Source organism: Orycteropus afer, unplaced genomic scaffold, assembly GCF_000298275.1.
Source record: "Orycteropus afer afer isolate SDZICR_OR568_19922 unplaced genomic scaffold, OryAfe1.0 scaffold00074, whole genome shotgun sequence".
NCBI lineage: Eukaryota > Metazoa > Chordata > Mammalia > Tubulidentata > Orycteropodidae > Orycteropus > Orycteropus afer.
Genome location: NW_006921661.1, coordinates 6,672,789 through 6,686,481, shown reverse-complemented (window position 1 = coordinate 6,686,481; position 13,693 = coordinate 6,672,789). Strand labels below are relative to the sequence as shown.

The 13,693-nt window shown below is 37.7% G+C and overlaps 1 protein-coding gene across 1 annotated transcript in view; it reads left to right on the top strand.

Moving 5' to 3' along the window:
* Nucleotides 1-13,693, top strand: part of RNF169 (ring finger protein 169) — a 148,112-nt gene that overhangs the window by 42,100 nt on the left and 92,319 nt on the right. The window contains exon 2 of the mRNA XM_007940938.2: nucleotides 2,749-2,822. Within this exon, the coding sequence (XP_007939129.1) occupies nucleotides 2,749-2,822 (74 nt within the window). The remainder of the gene's footprint in view (nucleotides 1-2,748; nucleotides 2,823-13,693) is intronic.

The following is a 13,693-nucleotide window of genomic DNA, read 5'->3' as shown; positions in this document are numbered from 1 at the left end:
AAAAAAAAAAAAAAGAAAAAGAATTTAAAGAAACTTAGTGGGAAATGAAAGGGAAATAAATATTGTTATCAAATCCTTAACTTTAGGATATTTATTGGATAGAAACTGAGTTCTAAAGAGATTTTAGTGAACAACGTGTGTGTGTGTGTGTGTGTGTGTGTGTGTAACATTTAGCACGTAGTATGCAGCCAGTAAGCATTAGGTGTTTTTACTTATTTGTTATCATGATTCAGCATTCCTAAGAGGCAGGTTGGTCAGAAAAGCTTTGACATCTCTCTTATTGACAGGCTCACAAGTATGAAAAAATGGAAATTTTTATATTTTGCCTTGTTATTTCTAGAGGGTGCTACCAAAATAGAAAATAAAAATGTTTAAGAATTCACAGCCTTTTATGCTTAACTGTGTTAGTATTCAAGAAGTATTTCAAGTTACCAAGCTTTTGAACACGATGCCATTTAATGTAGTGCAGTCTTGTTAGGGTAGTTGAGCATTTTTTGACAATTTAGTATTTTGTATTCTTAACATGTTAAACATCATCAACCAATATTGTTAGTTATTCCTTGTTTCTTTTAAGGAATATATGTTCTGTTCATTGGGTACATGCATATACATATACATATACAGTAAATTTATATATGAACAAGCTTGTTAATTTTATTGCCCAGTTTTTCTGTATCCTTACTACATTTTGGTCTGCTTGATCTATTAGTTTTTAATTGTCATGTGTTAAATTTTTTTTTACCGTAATTGGATTTATCCATTTCTCCTTACAATCTTACCTGTTTTTGCTGTGTTGTAGGTTCATACAAGCTCATAATATATCTTCTTGATGATTTGCCTTTTTAATCATGTAGTTTCCCTTTTTATTCCTGCTAATGCTTTTGTCCAGGTTTTACCATGTGCAAGTTCAATGACCTTGGGAAAATCACTTCACCTCTTAGTTTCCCAAATGCAATATAGATACAATATCTCCCTTACAAAGTAAGGCAAGTCATTGAGAAAATGTATATGAAGTGTTTTACATATGATAGATTCTCAATAAATAGATTTAAAGGACTTGTTTCCTTTAAGGGTTCTCGTCCTGACTTTTAAGTGTATATAACATTTCTATGGGAGCTCTGGTGGCATGGTGCCTAAGACATTTCACTGCTAACCAGAAGGCTGGTAGTTCAAATTCACCAGCCACTCCTTGGAAGGAAGGTTGGGTAATCTACTTCCATAGCAATACTGCCTCAGAAACGCAAGGAGGGGTCGCTATGAGTCAGATCAGACTCGACAGCAGTGAGTTTTTGTTTGGTAACATTTCTATATATGTATAAAAGGATATATAACACTAAGTATACATAGAGGATATATAGAAATGTTAGTACACTTAAAAGTCAGAAGTATGTACTCGCCCTCAACCCTTTTTGGATTTAGGACTTATCTTTTATTACTGTTTCTTAATTTTTGTCATCCATTTATATACTCAAGGAGCTCTAGTAGTGTAGTGGTTAAAGTATTCAGCTGCTAACCAAAAGGTTGTTGGTTTGAGCTCATGAGCCACTCCATGGGAGAAAGGTGAGGCATTCTGCTTCCATAAAGATGTACAGCCTTGGAAACCCTGTGGCACTGTTCTACTCCATCCTAAGGGGTCACTATGGGTTGGAATCAACTTAGTGGCAGTGGGTTTGGTTTTGGTTATTTGCATACCCGAGGAGCTCTGGTGGCACAGTGGTTAAAGCATTCAGCTGCTAACCAAAAGGTCAGAGGAGGTTTGAACCCAGTAGCCACCTCTGTGGGAGAAATATGAGGCAAGTCTGCTTCCTGATAAACGTTTACATTCTTGGAAACCCTATGGGACAGTTCTGCTCTATCTTACAGGGTTGCTAATGAGTCAGAATTGACTCTATGGCAGCTTTTTTTTTTTTTTTTTAGAATATACCCAATATATATTGTGTGCCTTAATGTCTGTGATTTAAAAATACATGCAGAGAAGGGGAGAAGACAATTTCAGTTAATAAAACAGCAAAAAGGTTTAAAAATATATAGCATATGTATGTTGTACCTGGATAGTCATAGGTGGAGAGAGAGAGAGTCCTTTAGAAAAATAAAGTTGTGATCAGTCTCTGGAGAACCTTACATGACTCACTGAAGAGTTTAGACATGATTCTACAGGCTGCTGAAAACCACGGAAGGTTTTTGAGGATAGAAATGAGATGATATGACCTGATATTAGAAAGTATTTTGGTGGCATTGTTAAGAAAGAAACAGAAAAATACAGTATTATGAATAAAACTTGAACTCATTTAAAATGTTACTTGGTAACATTGAGCTAATAGGTTTAAATACAATCTTTCCTGTAGGTCTTTTGACATGTTACTTTATCATTGAGGGCCTCCAGACCTTTTTCCTCCATCTTACATTTTATTTCCTCCATAGCACCTAGTCGGGGCCGACTCGACGGCACATAACAACAACAACAATAGCACCTAGTACCACCAGTCATATCATATACAAATACTTGTTTATTGTCAGTGTTCCTTCACAAGATTGTAAGCTCCATGAGAGCAAGGACTTTATTTATTCAATGCTTTCCCCTAGTACTTAGAAAAGTCCTTGGTTTATAAATGAGTGAATAATCGAATTAAGATGGCCACAGTTTTTTTTTTTTTTTTAATGTGGTTTATTACATGTGGGGAGCAGCAAGAAAAAAATTCCTCCCAAAAAGGCCTATTACAAAGTGTTTTCTTTTTTCCTTTCCTCCAGAGTTTATATTCAGAGCGCCAATCAAATTAAGCAAACCTGGGGAACTTCGTGAAGAATATGAAAGCCTAAGAAAGGTATATAATACAAATTATTGTGACATTCATTTTCTTTTTCTTTTGACATTCATTTTCTTAAATTGAAATAATGATATTAAAGAATGGTTAGTGGGAGCATAGTTGTACCCTGCAGCACAGGAGGAACTGACTTCACTCCACAGCAGGTGTCATTTGTTTTTCTTATTTACAACCAGAGCCTGTCATTATCCTGTACTACGTTATACTCTAGGAGCTCTGATAGCATAGTGCCTAAGGCACTTGACTGCTAACCAGAAACCTGGTGGTTCAAACCCACCAGCCACTCCTCGGAAGGAAGGTTGGGCAATCTACTTCTGTAGTGATACCGCCTTGGAAACTCCAGAAGGGGTCACTATGAGTTGGGTCTGACTCGATGTCACATAACAACAACACCACCACCTTCTACTCTACCCAGATAGACTGAGTAACATAATGGAAGTAGTTGTTGTTGTTGTTATGTGCCGTTGATTCGGATCCGACTCATAGCAACTCCTCCTTGGGTTTCTGAGGCAGTATCACTATGGAAGTAGATTGCCCAACCTTCCTTCCAAGGAATGGAAGTAGAGTAAACCTCAATTAAGAACTCCTTTTTAGTTGCCCTTTCAGAGGTGAAAATATAGCTCACAGGGCCTATCACACACCTGTTACAATAACTGGCCGCCAAGAGAGGTATTCCTGGCACCTTTACCAAGTGCCCTTAATAATAATAGCTTATATTACTTGCGGAGGGCTCCTAATTACATGTAGCTGGTGTTATCTTTTATTGCTTTCTCTTGGTAAATACTCCAGAAGAAATGTAATTCAAGCCAATAAGGGATTAGTTTCTAGTTGGAGTACATTTGCCAAAGCTTCAGACTGTGTCTATATCATTGTATTTTTGATGTTTTCAAGCTAAATGTCTAGGAATCCCTTAGGGAATTAAGGCTTCAAAAAGGCTCGTAATTAGAAATACGTTACTAGATTTGTATCACTCTTCTCCAGTCCTCTCTGTGTCACCACCCTCACCCATCTTTGTAATTGATTAGGTAATCATTCTACATGTAGATGTGTAAATCCACTTAATCTGAATCAGTCATCATTATATAAGACAAGCAAGACAATAATGTTATTGCAGCATTTTATTCAGAATGAAAAATTAAGATTTAACAAGGTCATGTTAAAGACAAAAGATGGTAGAAAACTCTACTTAATTACTATATATTCTTTGGCCTTGCCTTTTAAATAAGGGTGTCAGATGTTCATTTGGATCCTCATGTTCTGTTTATATTTGTTTGTAAAGGTTTTTTCTACTTAGAAAGAAATTACTTTCAGAGACCACACAAAAGAACCACAGGTTCCTCTTAAATAAAATTCTACAGTATGCAGACACTTACTTTTAATACACTTTTGTAGAAACTTTGAGAATATGGAAATTTTAAAGCTTTTACTTGAAAGATCTTAAAGAGAGAAAACAAGGATTTGGAAGTACAAAAAGGCAGAAAAGCAGAAGGCATACTAAGAGCAGAGGTTTTTATAAGCCTTAGGAGGAAGAAAGAAAACTTGAGAACTGTACTTTTGTTCCTGTTAAGAGAAATGGATGGGAAGGTGGCTTCAAAAGAAACTGTTGGGATATTATTGTATGAAGCTAGGATGATCTCATCATGTATAAACTGGATTGAGTTTGAGAAACTCACTTACGTCACTTGGCTCAAATAAAAGTTAGCTATAGGCCCCCTTATGCCCCCAAGCATGTGAATTACCCTTCATCCATTGTATAGTCTAGAGAATATGTAATATGGTATATCCATACAAGGGAGTACTATTCAGCAATACAGAGGAATACATGCTAAGATAAGGACAATCCTGAAGAAGATGCTAAGTGAAAAAAGCAAGACATGAAACTACATATTATATGATTGTATTTATATAAAATGCCCAGAATAGGAACATTAGTAGAGACAGATATTAGGTTACTGGTTGACTGGAGCAGGAGGTGAAATAGGGATTAACAGTAAATGGATATGAGGGATGTTATTAGAGTGATGAAACTGATTTATGATGTGTTCTACAACTTGGTTAATTAACTAGAAATCATTGAATTATGCACTTGGAAAGGTCAATTATATCGTAGGTAAAATATGCCTCAATAAAGTTGCAAAAAGAACTAAAAGGCACCAAACATTTGGATGGAAAACTACATACAGAAAAAGATGTTTCTTAGAATGTATGTTTTCTGAAACAAAACAAAATTTTAGTTACCTGGATGAATCCCTGTTGCTGTGAATTGCTGTTGAGTCAATCCCAACTCATAGTGACCATTTGTGTGCAGAATAGAACTGCTCCATAGAGTTTTCAAGGCTGTGACTTTTGGAAGCAGACATCCAGGCCTTCTCTGGGTAGGTTTAAACTACCAGCCTTTCATATAGTAGTCAAGTGCTTAACCATTGGTGACACCCAGGAATACCTGATGAATCCTTAGGGGAGGAATATCCTAAACTTTTTATTGAGAAGGGAGAGTAAGTGAAAGTCAATTTTATACAACTCATCATCAATAATTATGTGTAATACATTAGTAATACACTTTTTATTTAGTATACTTTAAGTGATGGTAAAAACTGTTATACCAAAAAAGAAACCAAACCCACTGCCACGGAGTGGGATCCGACTCATAATGACCCCTCCTTGGGTTTCCGAGGCTTTATCATTGTGGAAGTAGACTGCCCAACCTTCTGGTGCGTTTGAACTGCCAGCCTTCTGGTTAGCAGTCAAATGCCTTAGGTAGGTACTATGCCACCAGAACTCCCTATAAGGGCTAAAAAAAGTTATTAAGAAATTTTGTTCCCCTTATTCTAGTTATTGTGAAAGGTTTTATTTGATCGTACATTCTCCTATCCATGGGGGATTTTAGGAACAAACTAGTTTGAGGTGGGGGACTAATACAGAAGGAAGTGAGTTCTTTCAGAAATTGAACCAGGTTATAGAGGGCTATTAAGGACAGGGAGGTGTGGCAAAAGATTTGCCATTTTAACTATTTTTACGTGTGTAATTTAGTGAGATTAATTATATTCAGCATATTGCACAACCATTACCACTATAAATTTCTAAAAATTCTTCAGTACCCCTTAAGTAATAACTCCTCATTTCCCTTTTCTTCAAGTCCCTGGTAGCTGCTAATAAATTCTGGTCTCTATATATTTGCCTGTTCTAAATATTTCATCTAAGTGGGTTCATACAGTATTTGTCCTTTTGTATCTGACTTATTTTACTCACCATAATGTTATTAAGGTTCATCCATGTTACGACATGTATCAGAGCTTCATTTCTCTTTATGGCTGAATAGCGCCCCATTGTATGGTTATATCACATTTTGTTTATATGTTCATCTGTTGATGGACACTTGTGCTGTTTCCACCTATTGACTATTGTGACTAATGCTTCCGTGAACATTGTATCTATTTGAGTCTTTGCTGTCAAGTCTTTTGGGTATACATACCTAGGAGTGGAATTCGGCAATTCTGCTATTTCTGTGTTTAACTTTACGGGGAACCGCCGAACTGTTTTCCACAGCAGCTGTACCATTTTACCTTCCCCCCAGCATTGCAGAAGGATTTTGATGTCTTCACATCCTCACCAACACTTTTTATTTTCCTGATAATAGTCATTATCAGAAGTGGTATCTTACTGTGATTTTGGTTTATATTCTCTGATGACTAATGATTCTGTGCTTAGTGACCATTTGTACATCTTTTTTGGAGAAATGTCCATTCAAGTCTTTTGCTCATTTTACAATTGGGTTGTCTTTTTGTTGTTGAATTGTATGAATTCTTTATACATATTCTGGTTAATAAACCCTTATCACATATATGGTTATCAAATACTTATTTTCTCCCATTCTGTATATTATTTCTTCACTTTATTATAGTCCTTTGATGCATAACTGTTTTTATTTTATTTTTATTTTCATTGATTTATCTGTTTTTTTCTTTTGTTGCTGGTGCTTTTGGTATCAAAGACCTTTGCTTTTTAATGCTTAACTAAAGTTACTGTGAGCTTCTAAATTTTATGATTCTCTGAATAGGTTAACATTTCTAAATATGTTTTAAATTTTGCTTCCTGCTATATGTTATAGTTAATTTTATCTTTTTCAAAAAATTATTTTGGTAAAAATATACATATAATAAAACATTTGTCAATTCAACATTTTTTACATGTAAAATTCTGTGACATTGGTTATGTTCATCATGTTGTAAAACCATCACCACTGTTTCCAGATTATTCTACCACCATTAACAGAAACTCACTGTCCCTTAAGCTGAGTAATCTTTTTTAATATAAGAAAAACAGTGCAGAATTATGCAGTGCGAAATGTGAAAGTCCTTCTTCACCTTACTTCTCATTCTCTTTGCCAGAGGTAACTAGTATCAGCAGTTGAGTGTAGTGCCTAAGGCACTTGACTGCTAACCAGAAGGCTGGCAGTTCAAACCCACCAGCCACTCCTTGGAAGGAAGGTTGGGCAATCTACTTCTGTAGTGATACTGCCTCAGAAACCCAAGGAGGGGTCTCTATGAGTTGGGTCTGACTCAGCGGCACATAACAACAACAACAACAACATACACTTTTGTCATTTTCAGTGTAAGCCATCGTAATGTTTATTCACTTATTCATCAGATACCTGTTGAGCCCCAGTATATACTAGGCACTGGGGATACAGTTCTGAAGAAGACAGCCAAAGTCCTTGCCCTCAAGGAAGTTCCATTCTAGTGTGAAGACAGACAATAAATAAGCAAAAAAATATTTAATTATAGTATAATATTATAATTAATAATAATAAAACAGGGTAAGGAGAGTTAGATGGAAGTAGAAAAAAAGTTGAGGAGACACAAAAAGACTTTTATTTATTTTTAAACTTTTTATTATGATTTGAGTGAAAGTTTACAGAGCAAATTGATACGGCAGCTTCGGGACATCAAGGATTCAGGATTGTTCCTTTTGTCTTTCTGTTTATACATCTTCAGATGTGCCTGTCTCTTTGTGGTTTGAGATGGCTGATCCTTCCCTAGCATCACTTCCAGGTAGAAGGCAGAAGACAAAAGGGCACATGCCACCTGAATCAGGTCCTTTTGAAGTGCTTTCTCCAAAGCTCCACCCAGTGATTTCATCTATGTTTTATAGTCCAGTGTCATGGATTTGTCTCTTTAGCTGCCAAAGGGACTGGAAAACAGTGTTTTATCTGGATACATTAACTTCTTGAATAAAATTAGGATTCTCTTAGTGAGGAAGGAGAAAGTGGATATTGGGTAGGCCCCTAGCAGTATAGGTCTCATGATGTAAGAATGGAAGTCAGACCAGTTTGGAGACTTATGGAATTAGCCACATGTTGGGTTTAACCAATTGCCAGAATTATTGGAGGAAGTTTTTATAGTTTTGGATCATGAAATCTCAGTTACTTAAGGAAGGAATAGAAAGTATTAGGGATGTGATGGATAGTGAAAGAAGAGATAGGTTCAATGGACTGAAAGATTTGATGTTGACAATTGTTAAACTGGGGTCACTAGCATACAAGTAAAGCTGGAAAGCTAGAAAGTGGTGGTCTAATGTGGGAGATTGCAAAAACGGTGTGGGGGTATAGAATCTGACCTCCTCTAACTTCACGAGGGGGACAAACAATACAGATGAACACCAACTGCCTGAGACTGGTTCCTATGTGGCAGAGGTCAGACATGCTCCCACCCTCTAACCCTTATGCCAATTCTGTTACCAACTGTCTCCCCCACAGCACTGTCTGCTTCTTACTTGGGTCTGATAATTCATTGCAGTGACCAAATAGAACTCACAGATAATACTCACGATCATGGGATTTATTTGGGAAGTAACAGGTTACAATTCAGGTTAAGGAATGCTCAGGATCTAATTCTTCAATCAAGATGGCTTTGTCTCAGCTTTGCCACAGGCAAAGCTGGCCTCATCCTCTGCCCTGCTCCAGCAAGTGTTACAAAGCTCTTTTAGCTCTGCTGATAGGTCCCTCGTGAGGCACCCCACTATATCAGCAAGCCTCTTGCCTGAAAGCACTCAGCTTTCTCGCTCTGTGGGCAGGGAAGCCTGCTGTTCCTGTCTCATGTTGGTCTTTTGGTTCTGCTGTCTCTCTGCCATCTCAGCACAGGGATCTTGGGTGAAAGGATACGCTCCACTCGTAGGTTGTCTTCTGTCTCGATGGTAGTGAGATCCCCTTTTCCACCTCTGGGATGGCTCATTTGAAGTGGAATGGGATGGCAAAACTGACCAATCCCCACGTTAGGGTTCCATACACCTTATTTGCACAGTTCTACCCACACAAAGGTGCCATGTACCTTAATTTACATTATTAACAAGCTATCCAATCCCCTCGATAGGCCAAAAACACCTTACATTTGCATAGTCCTACCCAGTCATCTAGTGGGAGTCACAAAGACTGTGACTAGAAGAGCTGTATTAAGCAGTTCATTGCACCACAGAAGCTTAAAATAAAACTTGGGAAGTGATTTAATGATTGGATATCACAAAATTTAGGGTATGAGTGTGGGAGTAGATAACTGAAATTGGATGGAGGAAAAGGTTTATAAGGAGGAGGTCAGAGAATTGAGAAGGTACATGGATATTGAAATCTCCAGGAATGATCACTGGAGTAATTGGGAGAGAGAGATCATCTAAGTGTTGAGTTTTTCTTTGAATGAAGGGGAGTGACTACCACAAAGAGTGGTATTGGGTAATATGGCCTAATGGTAAATACTTGAGAGAAGCTCCATTTTTTTTTTTTAACAATAATTTTATTGCTCTGTAACTTGTATTTTTCGCTTTATAATATGTGGGGATTTTTTTGGAGGGTGTCTTTCTATGTTTATATATGTAAGTATGTATTTTTTCATCTTGCATGATATTTCATAGTATAAATGAGGCATAGTTCACTTAACCATTCCATTATCATTGGTCATCTACATTGTTTCCTATTTTCAAACAATTAGTCCAAGGGACTAGTGGACCATGTAAATCTCAGCCTACATGACCCTGAGACCAGAAGAACTAGATAGTACCTGGCTACCACTGTCTACCACTTGGAAAGGGATCCGTGTAGGAGATCCTGGATAGAGTGGGAGAAAAATGTAGAACAAAACTCAAAATCATGAAAAAGACCAGGCTTACTGGTCTGATAGAGACTGGTAAAACCCCTGAGACTATGGCCCCTCATCACCTTCAGTTCTGGAATTGAACTTAGTCCCATGGCTTTTAGCCAAACAATAAACAGGCATATAAGGTGAACATTTATACCAGGTAGTTGCATGCCTTAGAACAATCAACCATAGGAGACCAGAAAGGGCATTATTTGCACAGGGAGATAGTTCAGAGGAATGCATAGGAAAGAACACAGAGGAAAGGTTACCATAGGGAGGAAGTAGGAATGTGGGGTGAATATTTACATCAGGTAGATAACACTCCTTGGAGCAATCAATTGTGGGAGAATAGAAGGGCAGTGTTTTCACAGGGAGAGAGCTCAGGGGACAAGAGTGCATGGGAGAGAAGGACACAGGGAAGAAGTAACTACTGGGAGAAAGTGGTAAGAGAGCTGTTACTTTGTGGCAATTTGCAGTCAATGTCATGAAACAAAATGTGTATGACCTGCTATATGGAAAATGAATTTGCTCTGTAAACTTTCACCCAAATCACAATAAAAATAGATAAAATTGAAAAAAAAAATTGTTTCTTGTTTTCCAGTTTTGAGGAGATGCTATGTTGGGTACCCATTTATGTGCATCTTGACATATGTGAGTAAAGATTTATTTTAGGTTAGATTCCTAGAAGTGCAGAATGAAAGAGTATATACATTTTTTATATCCGATGGATGTTAATTAACAAATTGCCTTTTTTTCCCCTGCTGCTTATTGCCTTGCCCTTTACTCAAGTTAATATTTACCTACCCTTTAGTTAGTGGTTTCCTTTCCTTACTCCTCCCACCCTGGTTGTTGTTATTGTTATGTGCCATCAAGTCGGACCCAACTCATAGCAACCCCTCCTTGGGTTGCCAAGGCAGTATCACTACAGAAGTAGATTGCCCAACTTTCCTTCCGAGGAATGGCTGGTGGGTTTGAACCATCAGCCTTCTGGTTAGCAGTCAAGTGCCTTAGGCACTACGCTATCAGAGCTCCCGTTTTACAATATAGTAGTATCTTAAAATGTTTGTCCTTTTATGATTGACTAATTTCACTTGGCATAATGTGCTCTAGGTTCATCCATGTTATGAGCTATTTCACAGATTCATTGTTGTTCTTTAATGTTGTGTAGTATTCCATTGTGTATACGTACTATGTTTATCCATTCATCCATTGATGGGCATTTAGGTTGTTTCCATCTTTTTCCTATTGTGAATAAGTGCTGTGATAAACATCAGTGTGCATGTATCTGTTTGTGTCATGGCTCTTATTTCTCTAGGATATATACCTAGCAGTGGGGTTGTTGGATCATACGGTATTTCTATTTCCAGCTTTTTAAGGAAGCACCAAACCATTTTCCACAGTGGTTGCACCATTTTACCATCCCACCAGCAGTGTATGAGGGCTCCAGTCTCTCCACACTCTTGCTAGCATTTTTTTTTTTTTTAATCTTTTTTAATTTTGTTATTAGTGCTGGGGTGAGATGATGCTTCATTGTTTTGATTTGCATCTCTCAAATGGCTAATGATCATGAGCATTTCTTTATGTGTTTGTTAGCTACCTTAATGTCTTCTTTGGTGATGTGTCTATTCATGTCCTTGGCCCATTTTTAAATTGGATTATTTGTCTTTTTGTTGTTAGGTTATTGAAGTTTTCTGTACATTTTAGAGATTAACCCCTTGTCCAGTGTGTCATAGCCAAATTTTTTTTTCCTTGTCTGTGGGTTCTCTTTGTGGTGCAGTCTTTTAATGTGCGTAAGAGTCTATAAATTTTAGGAGGTCCCAGTCATGTCCTATTCTGGTTACCTAATGCTGCTCTGACAAGAATATACCTCAAATGGGATGGCCTTAACAAACAGTTTATTCTGTTACAGTTTGGAGGCTTTAAGTCCAAGTTCAAAGTGCCAGGCTCTAGGGACTGGGTGAAAGCCCCTCAACCTTGGGGTCCAGCTCTGCCTCCTGCTCCTGGCCCACTGGAACTAGAGGTGTTTCTTCACTCAGACAGCTGGCTGCTGAGGCTGACAAACCCAAGGTTGACAAGTAAAAAGACACAGTTCTGATGTTACCAAACCACATGGCAGGCCATTAATTTAAGTCCATTGTAAGTTCCAGGGTCAACAGAGCATGGCAGGCTGCTGAACAATGACATGACTACATGCAGGGTCCGAGCATGCCATAAATTAGAAACTATCCCCAAGGCTTCTCCTTATATACAGCAAGCAGACCACATCCCAAAGGCAGCTACTCAGCTGTTTGTGGTAGATATCACCATGGAGTTGATTGCCAGTCTCATCATGGGGAATAACTACCACTAGCTTGCCCAGCCACTCAACCAGGCCCAGCCAAGTTGACACACAAACATAACCACCACATGTATCTTATATTCTGGTGTTAGTGTGTTTTAAATTATGTTTGATACTATATTTATGCCAAGTATTAGGACCCCTAAATTTGTCCCTCTTTTTTCTTTGGTGGTCTTTATGGTTTTAGGTTTTATGTTCAGGTCTTTGATCCATTTTGAGTTCATTTTTGTATATGGTATGAGATATGGGTCCTGCTTCATTTTTATGGAAATAGATATCCAGTTTTGCCAGCACCATTTATCAAAGAGATTCTCTCTTCCTCATTTAATGAGTTTTTGACCTTTGTCAAACATCAACTGTCCATAAGTAGATGGATTTACTCCTGGATTCTCAATTCTGTTCCATTGGTCTATGTGTTTGTTATTGTACCAATACCAGGCTGTTTTTTGACCACTGTGGCTGTGTGGTAGGTTTGAGATTGGGAAGTGTGAGGCCTCCTACTTTGTTCTTCTTTAGTAGTGCTTTACTTATCCAGAGTCTCTTTCATTTCCATATACACTTGATGATTAGTTTTTCTGTTTCTATAAAGAGTGATGATACAGTCTGGATCAAAATTGCATTATATCTGTAGATCACTTTGGGTAGTATTGACATTTTCATGATGTTAAGTCTTCCTATCCATGAGTATGGTATATTCTTCCATTTGTGTAGGTCTCTTGGTTTTTTAGAGTACAAACCAAAACCAAACTCACTGCCATCAAGTTGATACTGACTCATAGCATTCCCCCTGGGTTTCAGAGGCAGTAAATCTTTACGAAGTAGATTGCCCAGTCTTCCTTCCACAGAGTGGCTGGTAGGTTTAAACCACCAACCTCCTGGTTAGCAGTCAAACGCCTTAGGCACTATGCCACCAAAACTCCTTTAGAGTTTTTTTAGAGTAGTGTTTTGTAATTTTCTTTGTGTAGGTCTTTTGTGTCTTGGGTTAGATTTATTCCTGAGTGCTTCATCTTTTCGGTGGTATTATAAATGGTATTGTTTTTCTGATTTCCTTTTCAGAGTTCGCTTCGTTATTGTAAAAGCTCCTACTGCTTTTTGTATGTTGATCTTATGCCCTGCCACTTTGCTGAAACTTTCAATTAGTTCCAGTAATTTTCTTGCTGAGTCTTTGGGATTTTCTACATACAGGATCATATCATCTGCCAATAGAGATAAGTTTACTGCTTTTTTTTTTTTTTCCCCAATATGGATGTCTTTTATTTCCCTTTGTTGCCTTACTACTCTGGCTCATCTCATCATCATCTCACTGCCTTCGAGTTGAGTCTGACTCATAGTGACCCTCCTTGGGTTTCCGAGGCAGTATCTCTATGGAAGTAGATTGCCCAGTCTTCCTTCCAAGGAGTGGCTGGTGG